Source organism: Vicia villosa, linkage group LG5, assembly GCF_029867415.1.
Source record: "Vicia villosa cultivar HV-30 ecotype Madison, WI linkage group LG5, Vvil1.0, whole genome shotgun sequence".
NCBI lineage: Eukaryota > Viridiplantae > Streptophyta > Magnoliopsida > Fabales > Fabaceae > Vicia > Vicia villosa.
In genome coordinates, this window is record NC_081184.1 from 119,728,969 (window position 1) to 119,756,533 (window position 27,565).

The window sequence follows — 27,565 nt, forward strand, 5'->3', positions numbered from 1 at the left end:
CTCAGTGTAAATGTATATAGGAATGTGATGGTTTCTTTTTGCAGAGGAGAATAAACCATATGTTTGAGACAAATTGATCACCCACCACGTTTAAGATATGTCAATGTTGCAAGGGAATATTTTTAGACGTCGCCAGTAAACAATGCCATCTTAAGAATTTAAGAAATTTGTTAAATTTTAAATAGAAAAAGTACTTCTCTATTTTTTTATCCATCTTGAAAAGTTTATTATAGAATTATTCTCCACATTAAACCAAATTATATATAGAAAATAATTATCAGACAACTCAAAAAAACCGTATTTCATTCATAATTAAAATACAACAGAAACATAGTTGTTGCAATTCAAAATTAGCAAGAAATACAATAACTTAAAATTAAACACTCTGATTGTCCCACAAGGTAAGAATCACCGAAAATAACTCAAAATAAAGTCTTCAACAAAAATAAAATATCCTACAAACTGGGTACAACACATATTAAGTGCTCATCTTCAACTATTCTTCCTTCTTGATATCTTTGATTAACTTTGTCGACGAAAGCTGGACACCTTCAATTTCCTCAACAGCTTCACTTAAAATTTTCTTAGAAGGCGTCAGATTAGTATTTGAGGCAGAAGGATCATAATCGGCTGAGACAGACAGAGGTTCCTGAAATCATGCGCATGGAAAAAACGTTCTTGTCAAGATCAACATTTGCAGACGGTAACAATTAACTACAATCAGAGTGTGAATTATGCAAAACTTACAGAAACACTTGGAAAATCGTCCTACGATGTTGGCTCAATTATGCGAAGCCTAGATGTAGGCTGCATGAGAAATAACAAGCTATCAGTATATAACACTGTAATCAAATGTCCAGATATAAATTACAAAAAACGACATTTACCTCTTCAGCTCTAAAATTTTCCTTAACTCTATTACGGGTTTTCTGGTCATCTCTGAAACCAATCACGGAGAGGCGTCCATTTTTGGGCTAGAATACAGCTCTGATAGCCAACTCCCGCTTCAATATTGAATCAAGTTCGTAAGGGAATTCAAGCGGATCATATTCCCCAGCCTTGTTTCAAAAAAAAAATGTTAGAATAAATTTTTTGAATTATGGACAGATAGAATGATGAAGGCGGCTCATGTACCCTTTTTAGACCATTTATAATCTCAGCAGCGGATTTGCCTACCAACTTAACACAGTCGACTGTTGGTTCGGTATAGCGGCAAGCAACAAAAGTTTTGGAAGTATTCATCCGGGATTTATCGTGTCCACAGAGATTGGTGAGAAGAACTGCCGTTCGACTATCTCGCGTTCTAAGTTTCATGATTTGGGTGCGGAAAGGTAAATGCGGGAAAAGTAAATAAAAGCAGATAAACAATCTCAATAGTCTAAGAGAAATAGTTATGGAGTTGCATTTCATTCTACCCGTCGAATACTTAAATCTGAAGATCTATCGCTCGACACTCACAATACGCGTCAACATCACCGGGCATCACTCGAGATGCCACATCGGTGTCCATGTCTGCAACACCGACGAAAGCTCAACCGTACTATTCACATCAGCGATTTCTCCACCGACACAAACAACACGGAGGCATTAGACTCGATACCCACTACGATTGTTAGTCCTGAATCCATGTCTGCAATCCAGAAACTAACAGTTATCATTCCTAATCAAGATCTATGGTGTCCATGTCTGCAACAACACAAATCCAGAGCATTTAAGCAAAAAGATCAAGAACAACAACAATGATGATTTGTAAAGAGAATATATAAACGATCCCAAGATCCAAAAATATACATACAATAAGAGTAGAAACATACATACAACACCCACCATTGGAATGAAACAAAGGGAAGAGAGAAGATGAACCGGAAAGATCTCACCGGTACAATGAAATCGAGTCAGATCCATGATCAATCCACATGACGTCGCACCCAATGGTGTTTCCTAAACCTCTAAACCACCAAGAAAGGATCAGAGCTCAACTTGTCAAGAAGAGGTGATAAAAAACCTAGAAAAATCTGTTCTAAGCTATTTATACAAACTGAAAAACGCACAGCGCGCGACGCGCCGGATGCAGCGCGCGACGCGCCATCTCACTTATGTACCAAACCGCCCTAACGCGCGAAGCGCCCTAAAACCCGCGCGACGCGCCCAATCTTCTGCCAGACTAAGTTCTTCAAACTCAAAGAGGGCGCGACGCGCCCTGCAGCGCGCGAAGCGCCCTGCACCAGAACAGCAGAATTATTTCCTCTTTGCTCTCGCAGCCGTGTCTTCGACACTTTATTCCTCAAGGCTCCGAAAACGCAAGAATACCTACAAAAATACAACAAAAATATCAAACGGTATAAAAGTATATGAAAATACAAGTATTCGTAAAGTAAACGTAATTACACAAAAACGGGGGATTATTCAAACGATATTAACAAAAAGCATTGATAAGTGCCACTATTTACATACACAAAATAACTACAATTTGGCACTTAACAACTCTCCCCAACTAGAATCTGTTTGTCCTCAAACAGGGCCAAACACTCAAATTGCAAAAGTAAAAATCCAAAGAATCAAGAATCAACAAAGTTTTGAAAAACGGAACAATTGTACGGTTCAAACAAAAACGTACGAACAAAGTAAATACTTACCACTATCCTACAACGACAACATGAAAACGAAACGAATCCTAAGTACAAAAATTCATACAAAACATCCTAAAACAAAACAAGCTCAATAATGAATCACGCCTAGCAAAAACTCATCGGTAGATGAAAAACACCGAAAGGTGAGGACTTTGTCACACTCATCCAACAATCTTGCAAACAATAGAAAAAATTATGCGTTCATCTAAAAAATAGTATTGAAAATGCAACGACACGAATCACAAGGGCTTTTAAGGTTGTAATGTGGCTCGGTTAACAAACAAGTGATAAGTCCTAAAGCTAATCGAAACAAAAACTTGCCTAAACCTAAGGGAGTAATTACTTCCACAAAGTTTCAAACAATACAATTTCAATCCAACTTTTCTCTTCATCACAAATTTCACACCAAACACAAAACTTATTAGCACACTCTTATTCAAAACTCTTTTTGTTCTTTTCTTTTTCAAGCTTTTCTCTTTTTTTCTTTCTTTTTCTTTTCTTTCTTTCTCACTTTTTTTTTTCTTTTTCTTTTTCTTTTCTTAACCTCACATCAATCACATCATAAAGAGGCAAACACCTTCTCCCCAACTTGAATTCAACCATAACATAAAGTGAATACTCCCTACTTTCTAAGGCAAGGTAAAAATCCAACTAAACATCATAGTTAAGGTCAAGAAAACAAAGATAATCAAAATCCATCAAAAAGGGTGAACTATGTCTCAAGTTCAAAAACAAAATGGACAATGACAAAAAAGCTCAAAGGGGGTACGAATGGTCACACACTCACAAGGTAAAATGACATTTGGCTTATGGTAGTTGTGCTCAAAATCAAACAAGTGCCTTGATCACTTTCGTGCATTCACAAAATCAATACAAACTAAAGATTAAACATAATAATATCCAGTTAGAACAAGAAATACCGGTCTCTCGCATATATACACAATGGAAAGCCACCTCACATTTATGGTAAAAAGGGGAAACTAATTGTGATTCAAGTCATGAGCAAGTTATGCAAAAAGAATGAATAGTATGAAAATTGTACAAATGAAAAGTCTCCTAAACATGCTATGCTATAGAAAGCGATAAACGAGTACCTTGCTACGTACAAATTTGAACAATCATTACCGCACAACCGGCATGTTGAATCTATCACAATCGGAGAATTACCAAATGCGACTCCAAGTAATCGGGCCAAAATTTGAGTCTAAACAACAACAAAAGAATTAAAAAACTATAAAATACTATACTATAAAGCCTTGGTGTAAGTGGGAAAAAGGCTAGCCAAGTGAACCATTAAAAATAGTTCATTGGCCAAAAGCAACCCAGCGCGCGACGCACCCATGAGCGCGCGACGCGCGCTACACCAGAAAAACCAGACCAGTCTAAAAAGACAGATTTTTCAGTGAGCCACCACTTAACACCTACACAACTCAATTACAGAAAAACAGAAAAATAAAACCGTTGGGGTGCCTCCCAACAAGCGCTCGTTTAACGTCGTTAGATCGACGCCTTTATTGTTTCGCGAATGGTAAGAAACTTCCTCGCGGTACGCCAATGCTTTCGCCTCAAACGCAACCTAGAGAAAACGTCCTGCCCAAACACTTAACAAACGAAACTTAAAACATAAAACCATCGCAATGCGATTAATCTCAACCAATCCCCGGCAACGGCGCCATTTTGTTGGTTCGGTATAGCGGCAAGCAACAAAAGTTTTGGAAGTATTCATCCGGGATTTATCGTATCCACAGAGATTGGTGAGAAGAACTGCCGTTCGACTATCTCGCGTTCTAAGTTTCATGATTTGGGTGCGGAAAGGTAAATGCGGGAAAAGTAAATAAAAGCAGATAAACAATCTCAATAGTCTAAGAGAAATAGTTATGGAGTTGCATTTCATTCTACCCGTCGAATACTTAAATCTGAAGATCTATCGCTCGACACTCACAATACGCGTCAACATCACCGGGCATCACTCGAGATGCCACATCGGTGTCCATGTCTGCAACACCGACGAAAGCTCAACCGTACTATTCACATCAGCGATTTCTCCACCGACACAAACAACACGGAGGCATTAGATGAAGGATAGAAAAACACTTAGAAAGGGGGGGTTTGAATAAGTGTAGCTTTAAAAATTTGACAGATAAAAATAAATTGCACAGTTATTTTTATCCTGGTTCGTTGTTAACTAAACTACTCCAGTCCACCCCCGCAGAGATGATTTACCTCAACTGAGGATTTAATCCACTAATCGCACGGATTACAATGGTTTTCCACTTAGTCCGCAACTAAGTCTTCCAGAGTCTTCTGATCACACACTGATCACTCCAGGAACAACTGCTTAGATACCCTCTAAGACTTTTCTAGAGTCTACTGATCAACACGATCACTCTAGTTACAATCTGCTTAGTTCACTCCTAAGACTTCCTAGAGTATTCTGATCAACACGATCACTCTAGTTCCTTACAACTTAATGTAATCAATTCTAAGAGTTTACAAATGCTTCTTAAAAGCGATAATCACAACTGTGATATTTCTCTTAATCGTTTAAGCTTAATCTCACTAATATATTACAAAAGCAGTGTAGTGAGCTTTGATGAAGATGAAGATTCTGAGCTTTGGATTTGAGCAGAGTTTCAGCAAGTTAATTTGAATTATATTGTTCAGGATCGTTAACCTTGCTTCTCATCAGAACTTCATATTTATAGGCGTTGAGAAGATGACCGTTGAGTGCATTTAATGCTTTGCGTGTTCCGTACAGCATCGCATTTAATGTTATACGCTTTTGTCAACTACCTCGAGCCTTGTTCACGCTGTGTCTACTGACGTAGCCTTTAATAGCTTTTAACGTTCCTTTTGTCAGTCAGCGTAGCTTGCCACTTGTACTTTCTTCTGATCTGATGTTTGTAAATACAACGTTTGAATATCATCAGAGTCAAACAGCTTGGTGCATAGCATCTTCTGATCTTCTGACCGTGAAGTGCTTCTGTTGCGTGATACCATCTTCTGAGCTTCAGTGCTTCTGATCTCATGTTCTTCTGATGCTTCCATAGACCCATGTTCTGATTCTGCTTCGACCATCTTCTGATGTCTTGCCAGACCATGTTCTGATGTTGCATGCTGAACCCTTGAGACAAAGCTTCTGAGCGCTGAATTATGCGTACTCTTTATATATTTCCTGAAAGGGAAATTGCATTGGATTAGAGTACCATATTATCTTAAGCAAAATTCATATTATTGTTATCATCAAAACTAAGATAATTGATCAGAACAAATCTTGTTCTAACAATCTCCCCCTTTTTGATGATGACAAAAACATATATAAATGATATGAATTTGCGATCAGAAAGAATAGAAGGCAAAAGACAAACTACACAGCTATAGCATAAGCATATGAATATGTCTCCCCCTGAGATTAACAATCTCCCCCTGAGATAAATAATCTCCCCCTGAAATAAATACTCGAAGAACTTTAATAAAAGACTTCCCTGATTATTTCGGTAGAGACGATCATATAAGCTTCTTGTCTTCAGAGAATTCATAGCTTCTGACTTCTGCTTCCATAGGACAGCTTCAGAACTAGAATTTCCTTAGATCCCTAGAACACTCACAGCTTCTGATTTCTGCTTCCATTCAGGACAGCTTCAGAACTAGAATTTCTTTAGATCCCTAGAACACTCACAGCTTCTGATTTCTGCTTCCATTCAGGACAGCTTCAGAACTTGAATTTCTTTGATCTTCAGAACATTCACAGCTTCTGATTTCTGCTTCCATTTAGGACAGCTTCAAAACTTGAGTTTTCTGGATCTTTAGAACATTCGCAGCTTCTGATTTCTGCTTCCCTCGGATAGCTTCAGAGCTTTGAATTTCTACCAACATCACTTCATGCTAGATTTGTATCAGAACATTGTTGAATGTACCAGAGCATCATCTGAGCATCTCTACATCCTGAAATGTTACAGAACAAAAACTAAACGACAAAAGTCAGCATGAACGAGTTAGAACATAAAATATATGTTTGAGCACATTATATGTATCAGATCCATAACATTATATGTATCAGAGCAAACAATATATCAGAGCAAATAGAATTTTGTCAAATCAAATAGACAAATATGGATCAAATTCTATTATCAGTGCTTCTGATTCATTCTTCTTTCTTGCTTCTGATCTCTGAAGCTTAACAGCACTCGGCTTGCTTCAGTTTCCATGGTTTTGCTTCTGTGTTTGTGTCATACCCCAAAATTTGCCCTCATATATTTGGAAATGTCATTTTATTTCAAGTAATTGACATAGCCCAGTTGGTAAGGATTTGAGCGTAGGAGGTGCAAGGGCGAGAGGTCCCGAGTTCGAATCTCACTTACCCAATATTTTCTCTTTTATTTGTTACTAACTTTATTTTTGTCTTAAATTATTTTAAAAATCACAAAATTGTTTTTTTTCTATTATTTTTAATTAATTTTCGTTTTTATTAATTAGGGATTTTTTTTAAAATAGTTATTTTCAATTTTTCTCACTTTATATAAAAAAAATAAACAAAAAAAATCATAAAAAGAAAAAAATTCAAAAAAGATTTGTTCTTATTTTAAAAATATTGAATTTTGGGATAGTTTTTTTTACTTTTAGAAAAAAATCAATGAATTAACTAAATATATCAAGAATTAAAAATCAAATCAAATTTGATTTAAATACTTGATTATATTAGTTAATAGGTTGATTTCCTATTTTGATTAACCTAATTTCTTTTTCTATATAATACGAACAATTTCCACCTTCAGCCATTAAAAAAAAAAAACAACAACATCCATAACCCTTATTTTCACCCACCACTCTTACACGTACAAACCCACTCACGGTGTAACAATCTAACCGATGTATATACGCAACAAATCCTATGCTCTAACACTTTGTCACTTTTTCTTCCATAGCCTACAAGCTCACACTCTGCTTCATGTTAACACTCTTTAAACGTTGTTCCATCACTCACATACACACCTTCAGCCATTAAAACAACCTTCCAATAACAACAAACTCCAAACAACCATGATGTCACCATGTTCAAACCATTACTAAAATCACATGTTAACTATAACAACAAAACTAACAGCCAAGTAAATCACATCGTTGTTGTCTCTAGATCTTATGTCAGTTTATTTTGATTGTTGTGTTTTCAGGTGAAGCAAGAGCGGAAGAGATTCCACCGCATTTCCGCTACCGGATTCACACCGTTCGACCACCGAACGGCCTCGGCCACGAATCACCGCTGTCAGATCCGCCGGTACCGCACTACCGATCCCAGCCGAGCAGCCATCGCGCCGACACCCAACACCAGCCGCTCACACAGCCGACGACCACCCAGATCCGAAGCCTAAGCCGACACCGTCGACGACGACGCTCAACCGGTCTCCTAACCGCAACCGCACCGGACTCAACACCGGCGGATCTCCGATGCCAACCTTTACTAAACAAAGAAATTCAACGTCACAATAGCAATAGAGGAAAACAAAACAACCACGAGTCTGTCGCGAGTTTCCAGTCAGGTACCTTCTCTTTGATCTGGTTCGATCTTGCTTCGTAAAGTTTTTATGAAAAAATGAGAAAAGTTGTTGTTACTGATGCAAATAGAAAGGAAAGAGGTTAGAGATGTGGTTTTTGTTTTGCTCTGATACATTTATCCACTTTCTCCACTTTTATGTTATATTCATTGTCAATTTTGTTATTTTTATTTTATTTTCGTATAATCTTTGCCATGTGTCACTATATAATAGGAAGTTAGTTTTAATTAAATTAAAAAAATCAAAAACTAAAGAAGTTGCTGCTATGTTGACGTGAAAAGATAGTAGTATCCCTACTGTAACTTCGTTTTCTTTACTTTCTTATTTATTATCTTGTTTATTATTAAAGAAAATATATAAAATCTACACAAATATGTCTTTAATTCAAAAAAATAAAAAAAAAGGTATGTTGTCATTAGATTTAGTTTTGTAGGATGATAATTTCAAAAATATAAAAATATTATGATTAGATTTAATTTTTTTTTAATATCAAAAATATCAAACTTTGTTAGTGCTTATTTTTTGTGTTAGTATTTAATATGAATTATGTTTAGATTATTTTTTGTTAATGTTGATTAATATTTATTCTTATTTTTGTCATTTTAATCGTGCATTCGGACTAACATTTTGTGTTTATGTGAGGTACCACTTGACCGAGATTCTCGCACTTCATGGACATTTATAATTTATAATTTTAATTAATTTGGATTTGTAAGAGTTAATTAGGACTTTTTTTTCTTTTTTTCTTTTCGCACTTTAATTTCTGCAAGTTTTTGTTGTAATCCCCATCCCGAAGCGATGTAATAGCGTAGGAACCTTTACTTTTCTGCACTTTAAATTTCTGTAAATATTAACTGCGTGGTTAGTAAATAGGGAGTGGCAAGATAATTAATCAATCGCTAGCTAACCTTAACTCAAAGATAAATACTCGAATCTAACACACTTGCACTCACTCACCGCTAGGGTACGCCCCTCTTTGGTTGCCTTCGATTATAAGGTCGTGTCCCTCGAAATGTAGAGGTACTCATTAGCAAAGGTCCCTCGATATAAAATCGTCACTAAGTCCCTCGATGACCCTCGATTGTTGCCTACGAAAAAGTGACGATCGTCCCTTCGAACTTGCTAAAGGTACCTCTATTTGTTGCCTTCAAACGACCTCGATGACCCTACGATGACCCGCACGTCCAATAAAACAAGGACTACCTACTCCTATATAGTATGGATAGTCATGGGAACTTTAAAAATTACAGAAAAAGATCAACTATTAGGGTAGTGCTCTTAAACTGCCTAGCTCAATAAAAACATCCTTTCAATACTATTTCAAAAAACTAAGGCTACGCATTTACGCTAAAGTCCTTATGCTCCTTTCAAAACAAACAAACAAACATGAGCTAAGCAAGTTAAGAGCCCGTAGATAACTACGGATGAAAAGGGTGCTTACACCTTCCCTTTTCATAAATTACCCCCCGAGCCCGTTTTCTTTTCAAAAGGTCTTTTTCTGTACTTTTTACCTTTCCTAACATTGGACAAAATAAAAGTCGGTGGCGACTCATGCTCACCGCAACATTGTTTGCAAAATAAAAACAAAAGTCAGTTCACCGAGTTACAGAACTGGCGACTCTGCTGGGGATAAATAAAAAGAGGGGTTACCTTAGAGCTTAGTTCATTTTAATACTTGTTTGTTTGTTTTGATTGCTTTACCTTTCAAGGTTGTTTGGGCATTTGAATGGAAGATGAATCCTATACCCGGATTCGAGTGCACCATAAGATAGGAAGTGGCATAGTCATGGCGACCTCCCTTGTGCATGCTTGGGATTGGTCAATATGAAGTTCACGCTTGAGTTAGGCCTCCACTGGTTATTATGTACCTCTTTTGCATGAGAGAGGTTTACGTATGTACCTTTGGGTGCGTCGGAGCTCAAGGACCTTTAGTCACCTTTAACCCATCCTGACTTTTAGGATCGTAGTGGGAGGGCTATTCTTGATGCATGTCAAGTTATGGTCGCGACCCGATACTACAACTCAGATAGGTTTCTTCTTAAAGTATCATTGCGTGGTATGCATGTACCATGTTCGAGGGTGCTTTAGAGGGGCTGACAATTCTGAGTAACTGGTAGAACCCTGTTGTTGAAATCTCTTTATCCATAGAAGTACCTTTGGGGAAGGGTAATCACCTGGTCATACTCCGTGCAAGCCGTAAACCTAAGGACTCTTGTGTGACATGTTTGTTATCTAACCACTTGATCTCCTTGCAGGTTTTTGTTTGTAGGACTTACTTGTCCATACTACCCTATGCCTTTACATAACGTGCTGACTAACCTTTTTCAGGGATCTTAAGTATTTAGGATGCATAATTCCCAAGCACTGTTATGGAAGGACTATCAAGAGCCTTAATTCATATCATGGGGCAAGAGGATTTATTTTCCTCTAGCCAGATGCTCTCAAACTCGAAGGTATAATTCCTATCAAGGGGCAAGAGGATTTATTTTCCTCTAGCTGGATGCTTTTCAAATTCGAAGGTACAATAAACTTCTGTCAAGGGGCAAGAGGATTTATTTTCCTCTAGCTAGATGCCTTCAAATTCAAGGGTACAGTTCCTATCAAGGGGCAAGAGGATTTTATTTTCCTTTAGCCATATGCCTTCAAACTCGAAAGTGCCATATCCCGAATCAGAGGCTATGACCCACTGGATATGGTGAGCTTGATTCTTAAAGAAGGACGTTCAAAGACGGAAGTCGAAGTTCTTCAACAAAGCTGCAACTACATGTCAATGTTGCAAATTGGGTTCCAAAAAGATCCTTGAAATCATTGCATATACATTTGCATACATATCATTGCATAACAGGTTTCCAGACAACGAGCTTCTCATTTTCTACCTCAAATCCCTAAAGCTTGATACTTACAACTCCTTTGTGGCTTCGTCAGAATCTTCTTCTTAGAAGTAATCTTTAGTTCAGATACGAACGCTTGGTTTGGTTTCCTCTCTGGGGCACTTGGTCAGTCGATCGATAATTGCCAACCAGTCCGAGATAAAGTACAAGACCTGATTGATGCAAAGGTTATCATATTCACACCTGCAGGCCAGATTTGAAGTTCTCCCTCGACTCAATGGACCTTCTGAAGCAATAAGTCCATACGGAGAAAATCTCCTTAATGTTGGCAATTTGTAATTTCTCATGCATTTTCATGCGTAATCTTTCTTGTTCTTGTTCAATACTGTCTATATGCAATACTTGTTTGTTTTTGAACTATAATAACGATGCATTGGATGTGTTTGTCTTGAAAAAATTCATTCGCTCTCGCTCTAATATGTTCTTATTTGCTTGTGATACCAAACTCTCAATGATAAAGCATGATGACTCTGAAGGGAGAATGACGAACACATGATACTCATAATCTCAAATAGTGTGCTTTCGAGTAAAACCCTGTTGATGATGTACAGGCATTGTTTCAAATCCCCATACACTGGAGATATAAGGAGGTTAATCCCTTGTCAAACTCTTTGAGCCTTGAAGTAGGAGTTTCTTTTCTATACGAAAAAACCCTCACATTTAACCTAGGGGTAGGGTAGTGTTTAGTTAACCTGCTTGAGCGTTCAAAATTCATCAGGAGCTTGCAACAATGGTTATCCTACAAAAGGTTGAGGAAAGTCAGAACCACAATGGTTATCCCTCACATTAGGAGGTCAAAATATGAAGATACCACAATGGTATATCCTCGTCAACAAAGGAATGAGGCAGTCACAATCTTTCCAACAAATCAAATATGTCTCATACGACTTGTTCAAAAAAAAGAGAAAAGAACGAAAAAAAAAAGAGAAAAGAAAGCCCGCTAAGTCAATAACTTGAAAGAAAATAACTTAGGCAAAAGTTAGGGCATCCCGCTGGACTTCAAACTCGGAATTCGGAAGAATTTGTCCAGGCAAAAGTTAGGGAAACAAAAAAGATCCTCAACAAAAGGGGCAAATTCGTGTGTCTATAAATTCAAGATCGTGTGATCAGACACCAATAATAAAAGGTAAGTGACTGCCATGTCCAAACACCTCATCAACTCCTCAATCGTACGTCTCAAGCTCCTCTTGAAGGATGAATGCTCGCGTCAAGTTAACTGAACTTAGGTTGGAGAACATCACGAAGGGGGTGGGCACCAATAAATTTTGAGCCTAAAAATCTTTTTTTTAAAACCATGAACCTGGCCACGCTACAACCCTCAAAAGTCCTAATTGAAGCAGGGTTAATTCGAAAGCATACTGTAAACGAGAATACGGTAAACCGACTCCTAGGAGTTTTGCTAAACGCTTGAGTTGGTATCACACCACCTTTCAAAAAAAATCGATGCTTCGACATCCTTTCAAAAAAAAAAAAAAAAAAACTTCCTTTTTTAAACTTCAAGACAAACATGAACTTTGCATTAAAATTATGTTTCTCATACTAAACATTCTTTGCATATGAACAAGTATTTGACACCAGGAAGGCTTCCATCATGAGCTGCTGATGAAAAGTTTAATCCTCTCAAGGGAAAAGTTGTCTTTAGAACTCCATTGAGTTTGAGCAAGAATATCTCAAATTCTGATCAGCCTCAGGGGCACAAAAGCAGTCGAAGTACTTCGTCAAGTAAGCGTTCAGACATCTGGGGCAATCAGGTCATGACTCGAAAACTCCCTCAGAAGTGTTGATCAATCAGGGGCATTGTTCCTAAACACATGATACTGGGGCAAGTTGCTTATAACAGCACAAATCTCAGGAAGCCCTCGCGACAGGCATGCTTCGGAAGTGCTCCAAAAAGCATAAAGATTTCCCACGACTGACTCAGTTGGCTAAAACGCCAATATGTACAAGGGGCATGACATGTTATTATCCAATTCATTTGGGGCAGTCAAGTCGAGATTCAAAAAAAATCTCTCAAAGGCGCTGAACAGTCAGGGATTTATTTTCCCCGCCAAACACTGCTACAATTTGTTGTCGTTATTAGCAACATTTTGCATTCATACATCATACACCTCATGTCATATGCATAACATTCTCATTCATTTTAAAAAAACATGCATTACATGCATCATGACATTGCATAAAACTAACTTTGTCTTTCAGGTCGACCAACCAGCCAGGAAAATATCATCAACAAAATCAATCAATATCAAATATACAGTCTGGAAGCTTGAACCCCAGATTCTACGACAGAAACGTTCCGGAAGCATGAACCCCGGATGTTCTGAAATCTACGGCAGATATGTTTCGGAAGCTTGAACCCCGAATGATCTGAATTCTACAACAGATATGTTCCGGAAGCTTGAACCCCGGATAATCTGAAATCTACGACAGAAACGTTCCGGAAGCATGAACCCCGGATGTTCTGAAATCTACGGCAGATATGTTTCGGAAGCTTGAACCCCGAATGATCTGAATTCTACAACAGATATGTTCCGGAAGCCTGAACCCCGGATGTTTTGAAATCTACGGCAGATATGTTTCGGAAGCTTGAACCCCGAATGATCTGAATTCTACAACAGATATGTTCCGGAAGCTTGAACCCCGGATAATCTGAATTCTACGACAGAAACATTCCGGAAGCCTGAACCCCGGATGTTCTGAAATCTACGGCAGATATGTTTCAGAAGCTTGAACCCCGAATGATCTGAATTCTACAACAGATATGTTCCGGAAGCTTGAACCCCGGATAATCTGAATTCTACGACAGAAACATTCCGGAAGCCTGAACCCCGGATGTTCTGAAATCTACGGCAGATATGTTTCGGAAGCTTGAACCCCGAATGATCTGAATTCTACAACAGATATGTTCCGGAAGTTTGAACCCCGGATAATCTGAATTCTACGACAGAAACATTCCGGAAGCCTGAACCCCGGATGTTTTGAAATCTACGGCAGATATGTTTCGGAAGCTTGAACCCCGAATGATCTGAATTCTACAACAGATATGTTCCGGAAGCTTGAACCCTGGATAATCTGAATTCTACAACGGAAACGTTCCGGAAGCCTGAACCCCGGATGTTCTGAAATCTACGGCAGATATGTTTCGAAAGCCTGAATCCCGATTGATCTGAATTCTATGGTAGATGTTTCGGAAGCTCGAACCCCGAACATCTATGAATCTCTATTCCAGATATACGTTTGGAAGCTTGAACCCCAAACATTATGAAGATCTATCATATACGCGCCATGGGAAGCATGGCCCCCCAGGTTGTTGACAAGCATCTCAGTTAGGTGGCATCTCTAAGCCCATCTCAGACAGTTCTCTGTCAACCTCCGGATGGCATCTTTAAGCCCATCTCATACAAAAGTCCCTCCGTCAACAAGGGCAAATTTCTGGGTATTCTAGTGTTCAATCCTCTTCCACCTTCAGATTCCGATAGGCACACAAGCCAATCTACATCCTCAGGTTTAAGAAGATTGAACAGGGGCAACTGTCATACCCCAAAATTTGCCCTCATATATTTGGAAATGTCATTTTATTTCAAGTAATTGACATAGCCCAGTTGGTAAGGATTTGAGCGTAGGAGGTGCAAGGGCGAGAGGTCCCGAGTTCGAATCTCACTTACCCAATATTTTCTCTTTTATTTGTTACTAACTTTATTTTTGTCTTAAATTATTTTAAAAATCACAAAATTGTTTTTTTTCTATTATTTTTAATTAATTTTCGTTTTTATTAATTAGGGATTTTTTTTAAAATAGTTATTTTCAATTTTTCTCACTTTATATAAAAAAAATAAACAAAAAAAATCATAAAAAGAAAAAAATTCAAAAAAGATTTGTTCTTATTTTAAAAATATTGAATTTTGGGATAGTTTTTTTTACTTTTAGAAAAAAATCAATGAATTAACTAAATATATCAAGAATTAAAAATCAAATCAAATTTGATTTAAATACTTGATTATATTAGTTAATAGGTTGATTTCCTATTTTGATTAACCTAATTTCTTTTTCTATATAATACGAACAATTTCCACCTTCAGCCATTAAAAAAAAAAACAACAACATCCATAACCCTTATTTTCACCCACCACTCTTACACGTACAAACCCACTCACGGTGTAACAATCTAACCGATGTATATACGCAACAAATCCTATGCTCTAACACTTTGTCACTTTTTCTTCCATAGCCTACAAGCTCACACTCTGCTTCATGTTAACACTCTTTAAACGTTGTTCCATCACTCACATACACACCTTCAGCCATTAAAACAACCTTCCAATAACAACAAACTCCAAACAACCATGATGTCACCATGTTCAAACCATTACTAAAATCACATGTTAACTATAACAACAAAACTAACAGCCAAGTAAATCACATCGTTGTTGTCTCTAGATCTTATGTCAGTTTATTTTGATTGTTGTGTTTTCAGGTGAAGCAAGAGCGGAAGAGATTCCACCGCATTTCCGCTACCGGATTCACACCGTTCGACCACCGAACGGCCTCGGCCACGAATCACCGTTGTCAGATCCGCCGGTACCGCACTACCGATCCCAGCCGAGCAGCCATCGCGCCGACACCCAACACCAGCCGCTCACACAGCCGACGACCACCCAGATCCGAAGCCTAAGCCGACACCGTCGACGACGACGCTCAACCGGTCTCCTAACCGCAACCGCACCGGACTCAACACCGGCGGATCTCCGATGCCAACCTTTACTAAACAAAGTTATTCAACGTCACAATAGCAATAGAGGAAAACAAAACAACCACGAGTCTGTCGCGAGTTTCCAGTCAGGTACCTTCTCTTTGATCTGGTTCGATCTTGCTTCGTAAAGTTTTTATGAAAAAATGAGAAAAGTTGTTGTTACTGATGCAAATAGAAAGGAAAGAGGTTAGAGATGTGGTTTTTGTTTTGCTCTGATACATTTATCCACTTTCTCCACTTTTATGTTATATTCATTGTCAATTTTGTTATTTTTATTTTATTTTCGTATAATCTTTGCCATGTGTCACTATATAATAGGAAGTTAGTTTTAATTAAATTAAAAAAATCAAAAACTAAAGAAGTTGCTGCTATGTTGACGTGAAAAGATAGTAGTATCCCTACTGTAACTTCGTTTTCTTTACTTTCTTATTTATTATCTTGTTTATTATTAAAGAAAATATATAAAATCTACACAAATATGTCTTTAATTCAAAAAAATAAAAAAAAAGGTATGTTGTCATTAGATTTAGTTTTGTAGGATGATAATTTCAAAAATATAAAAATATTATGATTAGATTTAATTTTTTTTTAATATCAAAAATATCAAACTTTGTTAGTGCTTATTTTTTGTGTTAGTATTTAATATGAATTATGTTTAGATTATTTTTTGTTAATGTTGATTAATATTTATTCTTATTTTTGTCATTTTAATCGTGCATTCGGACTAACATTTTGTGTTTATGTGAGGTACCACTTGACCGAGATTCTCGCACTTCATGGACATTTATAATTTATAATTTTAATTAATTTGGATTTGTAAGAGTTAATTAGGACTTTTTTTTCTTTTTTTCTTTTCGCACTTTAATTTCTGCAAGTTTTTGTTGTAATCCCCATCCCGAAGCGATGTAATAGCGTAGGAACCTTTACTTTTCTGCACTTTAAATTTCTGTAAATATTAACTGCGTGGTTAGTAAATAGGGAGTGGCAAGATAATTAATCAATCGCTAGCTAACCTTAACTCAAAGATAAATACTCGAATCTAACACACTTGCACTCACTCACCGCTAGGGTACGCCCCTCTTTGGTTGCCTTCGATTATAAGGTCGTGTCCCTCGAAATGTAGAGGTACTCATTAGCAAAGGTCCCTCGATATAAAATCGTCACTAAGTCCCTCGATGACCCTCGATTGTTGCCTACGAAAAAGTGACGATCGTCCCTTCGAACTTGCTAAAGGTACCTCTATTTGTTGCCTTCAAACGACCTCGATGACCCTACGATGACCCGCACGTCCAATAAAACAAGGACTACCTACTCCTATATAGTATGGATAGTCATGGGAACTTTAAAAATTACAGAAAAAGATCAACTATTAGGGTAGTGCTCTTAAACTGCCTAGCTCAATAAAAACATCCTTTCAATACTATTTCAAAAAACTAAGGCTACGCATTTACGCTAAAGTCCTTATGCTCCTTTCAAAACAAACAAACAAACATGAGCTAAGCAAGTTAAGAGCCCGTAGATAACTACGGATGAAAAGGGTGCTTACACCTTCCCTTTTCATAAATTACCCCCCGAGCCCGTTTTCTTTTCAAAAGGTCTTTTTCTGTACTTTTTACCTTTCCTAACATTGGACAAAATAAAAGTCGGTGGCGACTCATGCTCACCGCAACATTGTTTGCAAAATAAAAACAAAAGTCAGTTCACCGAGTTACAGTTTGCTTTTTCTTCTTTATACCTGCAAAACACTTAAACCATGTAGAACTTGCAGTTCTTGTTAGTGAATGTGTGGGAGCTTTACCCAGCAACTGATAGATTAATCAAATCATTTATCATTTATCTTCTCCCCCTTTTTGTCATAACATCAAAAAGAAAATTTCAAAAGATTTAGATGCATAAAACGACAAATAGAGTCACTGCAATGTAAAAGCAAAGAAACTTTTTCATTGATAACTAAAAAGGATTACAAGAAAGGAATGCAGGAAAACAGATGCAACAAGGAAAAGAAAACTACAAAGACCAAATCCTAAGACCCTAGCTAAGACAAAGTCTGTGCCAGCATGCCATGAAGGAGTGAAACGCTTCATTGACTGCTTCTCGGGCTTTCAGGCGAGGAGTCAGGGAGACTTGGTTCTGATGCAGATCTTCCACCATCTTTACCAGAGACAGCATTCCCAGCAGGTGAAGATGAAGAGATTTCTTCGGAATCGATTAAGGGAGAGGAAGGGTTAGATGAAGAGGAAGCTGAGTCTTGAAGGTCGAAAGATGAGGAAGAAGATGGAGATGATGGAGGGCTTTCACCAGGAGGATGAAACACACGTCTAGAATAATTTCCAGACAACATTGCTTCGAATGGATTCACCTTGAGAGGATCATAGGTGATTTTGATCTTTTTGGGTTTGGAAGGTGATGTTTCAACAGCTTTTCTTTTGTTGTTTTGATCATTTTCATTATTTCCTGGGCTTGATGAAGAGTTCATGATGGGTTTGCAGAAAATGAACAGGTAGGGTTTGATATGGAAGAGAGAGAGAGAAAAACTTGATGAGGAATGCAAGGAGATAGAGAAAGATGAGAGGGAAAGAGAAGAGTTTGAAGAGTATTTAAAAGAAAATAAAATGAAACGAATGATGAATAGCATTTAATGTTACGTGACGTGAGGAGAGATAATAAAGACAAATGAGGTGACTAGAACATTTCCCTATGGTCGGTGTCCCTTCAACTGCACGCACGTTTATCCACGAATAGTAACGACAGGTTTACCATCCCGAGATAAAACGTAACAACTGTTTTGCTTTAAAAGAGGTTCTGAATCAACTTAGACAATGAAACGTTAGTAATAACCGAATCATAATTTCTAAAAGATTTCAATCAGAACTTCTGATATAAAAAATAATCCATTTTCATTTCAGAAGATACTCATACATGAGAACTTCTCATCTTCTCATTCTGGGCATAAATCCATACTGATGTTCTTCAGAATGAACTTAAACCTATCTTCAGCCAGGGGTTTTGTAAAGATATCAGCCCATTGATGGTCTGTATCAACAAAGTTTAAAGATATAACACCCTTCTGAACATAGTCCCTTATGAAATGATGTTTAATCTCAATATGTTTAGCTTTTGAATGAAGAATAGGATTCTTAGATAAACATATAGCAGAAGTATTATCACAGAATATAGGAATGTTACTCTCAAATATCTGATAATCTTCTAACTGACTCTTCATCCAGAGCATCTGTGTACTACAACCAGCAGCAGCGACATATTCTGCTTCTGTTGTTGATAGAGCAATAGTTGCTTGCTTCTTGCTATACCAAGAGATCAAATGACTTCCAAGAAACTGGCAACTTCCTGAAGTACTTTTTCTTTCAATTCTGTCTTCAGCATAATTAGCATCGCAGAATCCTACTAAGTTGTATTCTTTAGATTTTCTGTAAACTAAGCCAACATTAGTAGTACCTTTCAGATACCTTAGAATTCTCTTAACAGCAGTTAAATGAGATTCTCTAGGATCTGATTGGAATCTAGCACACAAACAAACACTGAACAGAATGTCAGGTCTAGAAGCAGTCAGATATAGAAGAGATCCAATCATACCTCTGTATAACTTCTGATCTACCTTCTTACTTACCTCATCCTTACCTAGGATGCATGTTGGATGCATAGGAGTTTTGGCTTCTTTGCAGTCTAGAAGATTAAACTTCTTCAGAAGTTCCTTCACATACTTGGTTTGATGAACATACGTTCCTTCTGATGTTTGATTTATTTGTATTCCAAGGAAATACTTGAGTTCTCCCATCATGCTCATTTCAAACTCAGCCTGCATAGACTTAGCAAACTCCTTTCCAAGTGTAGCATTAGATGTTCCAAAAATAATATCATCTACATATATTTGACAAATTAAAATATCCCTTTTAAAGGTTTTACAAAAGAGAGTAGTGTCCACTTTTCCTCTAGTGAAACCATTATCCAGAAGGAAAGAACTTAAGCGTTCATACCAAGCTCTGGGAGCCTGTTTCAATCCATACAATGATTTCTTAAGTTTAAAAACATGATTAGGAGACATAGAGTCTTCAAAACCAGGAGGTTGATGGACATAAACTTCTTCATCTATATAACCATTTAAGAAGGCACTCTTGACATCCATCTGATAAAGAGTGATGTTATGTTGAGTGGCAAATGAAATTAATAGACGAATAGATTCTAACCTGGCCACTGGTGCAAAGGTTTCTGTATAATCAATCCCTTCTTGCTGACTATAACCCTGAGCCACCAGTCTGGCTTTGTTCCTTACCACTTCACCTTTCTCACTGAGCTTGTTTCTGAAGACCCATTTTGTACCAATTATATTGAATCCATCTGGTCTAGGAACAAGATCCCAAACATCATTCCTTGTAAACTGATTCAGTTCTTCTTGCATAGCAATTATCCAGTCTGGATCTTCTAGAGCATGATCAACAGAAGTTGGCTCGATCAAAGATACAAGACCTAATTGACAGTCTGCATTGTTCTTAAGGAATGCTCTTGTTCTGATTGGATCATCCTTCTTTCCAAGAATGACATCTTCTGAATGACCAGAGATGAGTCTGGATGATCTTCTGACAGATGGTTCTTCAGAAATACTTAGATCCTCCAGAGAAGCTGATACTTGATCTTCAGATTCTTTGCTTCTGAGACGCTCTGCTTCTGATGCGTTGCTTCTTGGCTCAACAACTTCTGATATATCAATATCACAATCTGCAAAATTATCAAACTGCTTTGGTTTTTCAGAACCAAGCTTATCATCAAACCTGATATTGATTGATTCTTCTACAATCAATGTTTCAGTATTGTATACTCTGTAGCCTTTTGAGCGTTCAGAATATCCAAGAAGGAAACATTTTTGTGCTTTGGAATCAAACTTACCAAGATGATCTTTAGTGTTCAGGATAAAGCATACACATCCAAAAGGATGGAAATATGAAATGTTGGGCTTTCTATTCTTCCACAATTCATAGGGAGTCTTATTTAGAATAGGTCTGATAGAGATTCTATTCTGAATATAGCATGCAGTGTTTATTGCTTCTGCCCAGAAATGCTTAGCCATATTGGTTTCATTGATCATGGTTCTGGCCATTTCTTGCAGAGTCCTATTCTTTCGTTCTACAACCCCATTTTGCTGTGGAGTTCTAGGACAAGAGAAATCATGGGCAATACCATTTTCTTTGAAGAACTCTTCAAAGGATCTGTTCTCAAATTCACCACCATGATCACTTCTGACCTTTATGATTTTACACTCTTTTTCAGACTGAATCTGAATGCAGAAATCAAAGAACACTGAATGAGTCTCATCCTTGTGTTTCAAGAATTTTACCCATGTCCAGCGGCTATAATCATCTACGATGACTAATCCATATTTCTTCCCTCTGACAGATGCTGTTTTGACTGGGCCAAACAGATCAATGTGCAAGAGTTCTAATGGCCTTGAGGTAGAAACAACATTCTTGGACTTGAATGCAGGTTTGGAGAACTTGCCCTTCTGACATGCTTCACAAAGAGCGTCTGATTTGAATTTCAGATTAGGGAGTCCTCTGACCAGATTCAGTTTGTTAATCTGAGAAATCTTTCTCAAACTAGCATGACCTAATCTTCTGTGCCAGACCCACTGCTCTTCAGAAACAGACATAAGACAAGTCACCTTCTGACTCATAAGATCTCGCAGATCTGTCTTATAAATGTTGTTCTTCCTCTTGCCTGTAAATAGGATTGAGCCATCCTTCTGATTTACAGCCTTGCAAGACTCTTGATTAAAGATTATATCATAACCATTGTCACTTAATTGACTGATAGATAAGAGGTTATGTGTTAATCCTTCTACAAGAAGTACATTAGAAATGGAAGGAGAGTTACCAGACTTTATAGTTCCAGAGCCAATTATCTTGCCCTTCTGATCTCCTCCAAACTTGACTTCTCCTCCAGACTTAAGCACCAGGTCTTGGAACATAGACCTTCTTCCTGTCATGTGTCGCGAGCATCCAGAGTCCAGGTACCATGACATGTTGTGCTTTGTCCTTTTTGCAGTCAAGGATATCTGCAATAGGAATAATCTTATCCTTAGGTACCCACATTTTCTTGGGTCCTTTCTTGTTAGATTTTCTCAAGTTCTGATTGAACTTGGGTTTAACATTGTAAGCAATAGGAGGAACAGCATGATAATTTTTAATGTGAGTTTCATGATATTTCCTAGGTTGTGTCACATGCTTTTTGGTGTGTGTTATGTGAAAACTTTGAGCATGTGAAGTGTGCCTAATATCATTGGAGTGGCCATACTTGAACTGATCATACAATGGCTTGTATGTGATTTTCATTTCATCAACAGGTTCAAGTTTGTATGGGGTTTCACCCTCAAAACCAATGCCTACTCTTTTGTTTCCAGACACAGCATATATCATAGAAGCTAGCTGACTTCTGCCAATACTTCTAGATAAGAACTTCCTGAAACTTAAATCATATTCTTTCAGAATATGGTTTAGACTAGGAGTGGATTTTTCTGAATCAGAAGGAGATCCAACATTATTGGATAATTTTAAAAGTTTTTCTTTTAATTCAGAATTTTCCAACTCAAGCTTCTTTGTTTCAAATTCAAATTGCTTTTTCAGCTTTTTGTATTTGAGACTAATCTGAGACTTGAGTTCCAGAAGTTCAGTTAGACCGGAAACTAACTCATCTCTAGTAAGTTCAGAAAATACCTCTTCAGAATCTGATTCTGATGTAGATTCTGATTTGTCATCTTCTGTCGCCATCAGCGCACAGTTAGCCTGCTCATCTTCAGAGTCTGAATCATCTTCTGACTCATCCCAGGTTGCCATAAGACTTTTCTTCTTATGAAACTTCTTCTTGGGATTTTCCTTCTGAAGATTTGGACATTCATTCTTGTAGTGTCCAGGCTCATTGCATTCATAGCACATGACCTTCTTCTTGTCAAATCTTCTGTCATCAAAAGATTCTCCACGTTCAAATTTCTTTGAACTTCTGAAGCCTCTGAACTTCCTCTGCTTGGTCTTCCAGAGTTGATTTAGCCTTCTGGAGATCAGGGACAGTTCATCTTCTTCTTCAGATTCTGATTCTTCAGGATCTTCTTCTCTGGCCTGAAAAGCGTTAGTGCATTTCTTGATATTAGATTTTAATGCAATAGACTTACCTTTCTTTTGAGGCTCATTTGCGTCCAGCTCTATTTCATGACTTCTCAAGGCACTGATGAGCTCTTCCAGAGAAACTTCATTCAGATTCTTTGCAATCTTGAATGCAGTCACCATAGGACCCCATCTTCTGGGTAAGCTTCTGATGATCTTCTTTACGTGATCAGCCTTGGTGTATCCCTTGTCAAGAACTCTCAATCCAGCAGTAAGAGTTTGAAATCTTGAAAACATCTTTTCAATGTCTTCATCATCCTCCATCTTGAAGGCTTCATACTTCTGGATTAAAGCTAGAGCTTTGGTCTCCTTGACTTGAGCGTTTCCTTCATGAGTCATTTTCAAGGACTCATATATGTCATAGGCCGTTTCCCTGTTAGATATCTTCTCATACTCAGCATGAGAGATAGCATTCAGCAAAACAGTTCTGCATTTATGATGATTCCTGAAAAGCTTTTTCTGATCATCATCCATTTCTTGCCTTGTCAGCTTTACGCCTCTGGCATTTACAGGATGTTTGTAACCATCCATCAGAAGATCCCATAGATCACCATCTAGACCCAGAAAGTAACTTTCCAGTTTATCTTTCCAGTAATCAAAGTTTTCACCATCAAATACCGGCGGTCTAGTATAACCATTGTTACCGTTGTATTGCTCAGCAGAGCCAGATGTAGATGCAAGTGTAGGTGTAGACTTTTCACTTTCATCAACCATCTTTTACAGAAGCGTTTTTCTCTTCCTGAATCTTTTCTAAACACGGTTAAGTGCTTGCACCTTAGAACCGGCGCTCTGATGCCAATTGAAGGATAGAAAAACACTTAGAAAGGGGGGTTTGAATAAGTGTAGCTTTAAAAATTTGACAGATAAAAATAAATTGCACAGTTATTTTTATCCTGGTTCGTTGTTAACTAAACTACTCCAGTCCACCCCCGCAGAGATGATTTACCTCAACTGAGGATTTAATCCACTAATCGCACGGATTACAATGGTTTTCCACTTAGTCCGCAACTAAGTCTTCCAGAGTCTTCTGATCACACACTGATCACTCCAGGAACAACTGCTTAGATACCCTCTAAGACTTTTCTAGAGTCTACTGATCAACACGATCACTCTAGTTACAATCTGCTTAGTTCACTCCTAAGACTTCCTAGAGTATCCTGATCAACACGATCACTCTAGTTCCTTACAACTTAATGTAATCAATTCTAAGAGTTTACAAATGCTTCTTAAAAGCGATAATCACAACTGTGATATTTCTCTTAATCGTTTAAGCTTAATCTCACTAATATATTACAAAAGCAGTGTAGTGAGCTTTGATGAAGATGAAGATTCTGAGCTTTGGATTTGAGCAGAGTTTCAGCAAGTTAATTTGAATTATATTGTTCAGGATCGTTAACCTTGCTTCTCATCAGAACTTCATATTTATAGGCATTGAGAAGATGACCGTTGAGTGCATTTAATGCTTTGCGTGTTTCGTACAGCATCGCATTTAATGTTATACGCTTTTGTCAACTACCTCGAGCCTTGTTCACGCTGTGTCTACTGACGTAGCCTTTAATAGCTTTTAACGTTCCTTTTGTCAGTCAGCGTAGCTTGCCACTTGTACTTTCTTCTGATCTGATGTTTGTAAATACAACGTTTGAATATCATCAGAGTCAAACAGCTTGGTGCATAGCATCTTCTGATCTTCTGACCGTGAAGTGCTTCTGTTGCGTGATACCATCTTCTGAGCTTCAGTGCTTCTGATCTCATGTTCTTCTGATGCTTCCATAGACCCATGTTCTGATTCTGCTTCGACCATCTTCTGATGTCTTGCCAGACCATGTTCTGATGTTGCATGCTGAACCCTTGAGACAAAGCTTCTGAGCGCTGAATTATGCGTACTCTTTATATATTTCCTGAAAGGGAAATTGCATTGGATTAGAGTACCATATTATCTTAAGCAAAATTCATATTATTGTTATCATCAAAACTAAGATAATTGATCAGAACAAATCTTGTTCTAACATTAGACTCGATACCCACTACGATTGTTAGTCCTGAATCCATGTCTGCAACCCAGAAACTAACAGTTATCATTCCTAATCAAGATCTATGGTGTCCATGTCTGCAACAACACAAATCCAGAGCATTTAAGCAAAAAGATCAAGAACAACAACAATGATGATTTGTAAAGAGAATATATAAACGATCCCAAGATCCAAAAATATACATACAATAAGAGTAGAAACATACATACAACACCCACCATTGGAATGAAACAAAGGGAAGAGAGAAGATGAACCGGAAAGATCTCACCGGTACAATGAAATCGAGTCAGATCCATGATCAATCCACATGACGTCGCACCCAATGGTGTTTCCTAAACCTCTAAACCACCAAGAAAGGATCAGAGCTCAACTTGTCAAGAAGAGGTGATAAAAAACCTAGAAAAATCTGTTCTAAGCTATTTATACAAACTGAAAAACGCACAGCGCGCGACGCGCCGGATGCAGCGCGCGACGCGCCATCTCACTTATGTACCAAACCGCCCTAACGCGCGAAGCGCCCTAAAACCCGCGCGACGCGCCCAATCTTCTGCCAGACTAAGTTCTTCAAACTCAAAGAGGGCGCGACGCGCCCTGCAGCGCGCGAAGCGCCCTGCACCAGAACAGCAGAATTATTTCCTCTTTGCTCTCGCAGCCGTGTCTTCGACACTTTATTCCTCAAGGCTCCGAAAACGCAAGAATACCTACAAAAATACAACAAAAATATCAAACGGTATAAAAGTATATGAAAATACAAGTATTCGTAAAGTAAACGTAATTACACAAAAACGGGGGATTATTCAAACGATATTAACAAAAAGCATTGATAAGTGCCACTATTTACATACACAAAATAACTACAATTTGGCACTTAACATCGACGTCCCAAAAAATGAACATTGCATTGCATTTACCGTCAACAGCCAATATTTCCAATTTAAACCTACAACATGTTATAATATCATAAGCCATAATAAAATATAGAAAACAAAAAAAATACAGCAAGATCTTTAACAATACCTGGGCACGGGAGAAGGACTTATATATTTTGCATAACACTCAAGCTTTCCATCCCTCGGAGTCACACTTTTTGTACAGTCAACATAACCATTGTAATACCATCCAGATTGTCCAACATCAAATTTATCCAGCGTGGCAACAGTTACACATGTAGTTTCCTAACAAATAAAACCAATATAGATTTAATGATGAGTGGTACAAAGTTAATAATATACATTTAAAGTATGTGGTCTCTTGCCTGTTGCAAACCCCCTATTTCTGCAAGACTTAATACATCAGCTTTCCATACAAACTTATAGAAATCTGAGTAGTATGAATTTTGTGATGCAGTAACTTGCACACTTGTATCTGACAACTTTGGAAAATCACCTTTAAAACTGCATCAATAATAATTTGATAATGCATGTTAGAATTATATTTTCTATCAAGTGGTTAATAAGATAAAGGATTATGCAAATACCTTTCTTTTAGCTTGGAAACTTGTTCAAAGCCAGTATCATTAATGATCAGTTTTGTGCCATTCCACGCATTTGATACGTTTAAAGGAAAGTTTCCTATAAATTTATTTTAAATAATATCAGATAATGAAATTTTTTACACATATTTGATATCATATTAATATACAAAAATTCAAAAGCATATACCTTGAGCCTCCTTTATTCGAGCATTAATCAGAAGCACAACCATATTACCATCATCCTTATTTTTTGTCCAATACTCATTGAATTGGATTGCAAATTGACCCCATAGCGTACACACAACAATGGATTTGCTGTATTACAACACATGAAACCGTTAAAACGATAAAAATGTTACATACATATGTAAAATATTGTGAATATATGGATCTTACCTGTTATCAGTAATTGAAAAAACAACTTTGCTCTTGCTGTTATCAGAACTGACATGGGATTGAGTAATCTCTACAACTCCACCAAGAACATCTGAAACACAAGAAGATATATAGGTCAAAACTCACACACGTTTAAATTCAGAGGTTAAAAATTTCGAACTAGTCCAAGAAGACTGTTACAACCTAAAATATTTGATTGGAACTTGCCATCTACAATGTCAGCCAAACTAAGTAGATTGAGAACATTAACAGGAATTTCTGGGTTGTCCGTTTTCTTAACGGAAGTAGAACCACAGAACACCAGCTTGTGTTTATGATCAGTGGACTTAAAAGAGAAGTCATTGGAACCTACTTTAAAATTCTGCAGTACGTATGAACAACCATGACAGAGATATTCCTTGAACTTGGTAACCAAGTACGGAGGTACAACAGCTTGAATCATAGATTCCTACATTAATTTAAAAATATGGAATCAGCATCTGGTTCAAAAATATGAAAAATAAGTGTACAGAAAATGAATATGGATACAAACCTTAGAATCCACGAGAATCATTTCAAGGTGTTCCTTCTTTGAAGCACTTGTGACTGACCAAATATGTTTGCACCTAATAGAAATCTTCCATAGGTCCTTTGAGTCATTGATATCCCTCACATACTCAATTGGACGCGCCAT

General features: G+C 37.5%; 1 protein-coding gene across 1 annotated transcript; it reads right to left on the reverse strand.

Annotated features, from left to right (window-relative positions):
- Nucleotides 1-496: 496 nt before the first annotated feature.
- Nucleotides 497-27,565, reverse strand: LOC131605271 (uncharacterized). The gene is made up of 9 exons (XM_058877648.1): nucleotides 27,425-27,565; nucleotides 27,100-27,340; nucleotides 26,893-26,983; nucleotides 26,684-26,811; nucleotides 26,500-26,593; nucleotides 26,278-26,416; nucleotides 26,040-26,197; nucleotides 25,881-25,962; nucleotides 497-649 (listed from the first exon to the last, which is right to left on the reverse strand). Exons 1-9 carry the CDS (start codon nucleotides 27,563-27,565, stop codon nucleotides 497-499), a joined length of 1,227 nt encoding a protein of 408 aa, XP_058733631.1.

What these genes read in the sequence shown, in the direction of transcription:
- LOC131605271 (XM_058877648.1), bottom strand. Translation starts at nt 27,565, where the DNA reads ATGGCGCGTCCAATTGAGTATGTGAGGGATATCAATGACTCAAAGGAC. An exon ending in TCGAATAAAGGAGGCTCAAG is followed by an intron (nt 26,594 to 26,683) that starts GTATATGCTTTT and finishes ATAAATTTATAG; the next exon opens with GAAACTTTCCTTTAAACGTA. An exon ending in TCGATGTTAAGTGCCAAATT is followed by an intron (nt 650 to 25,880) that starts GTAGTTATTTTG and finishes GCATGATTTCAG; the next exon opens with GAACCTCTGTCTGTCTCAGC.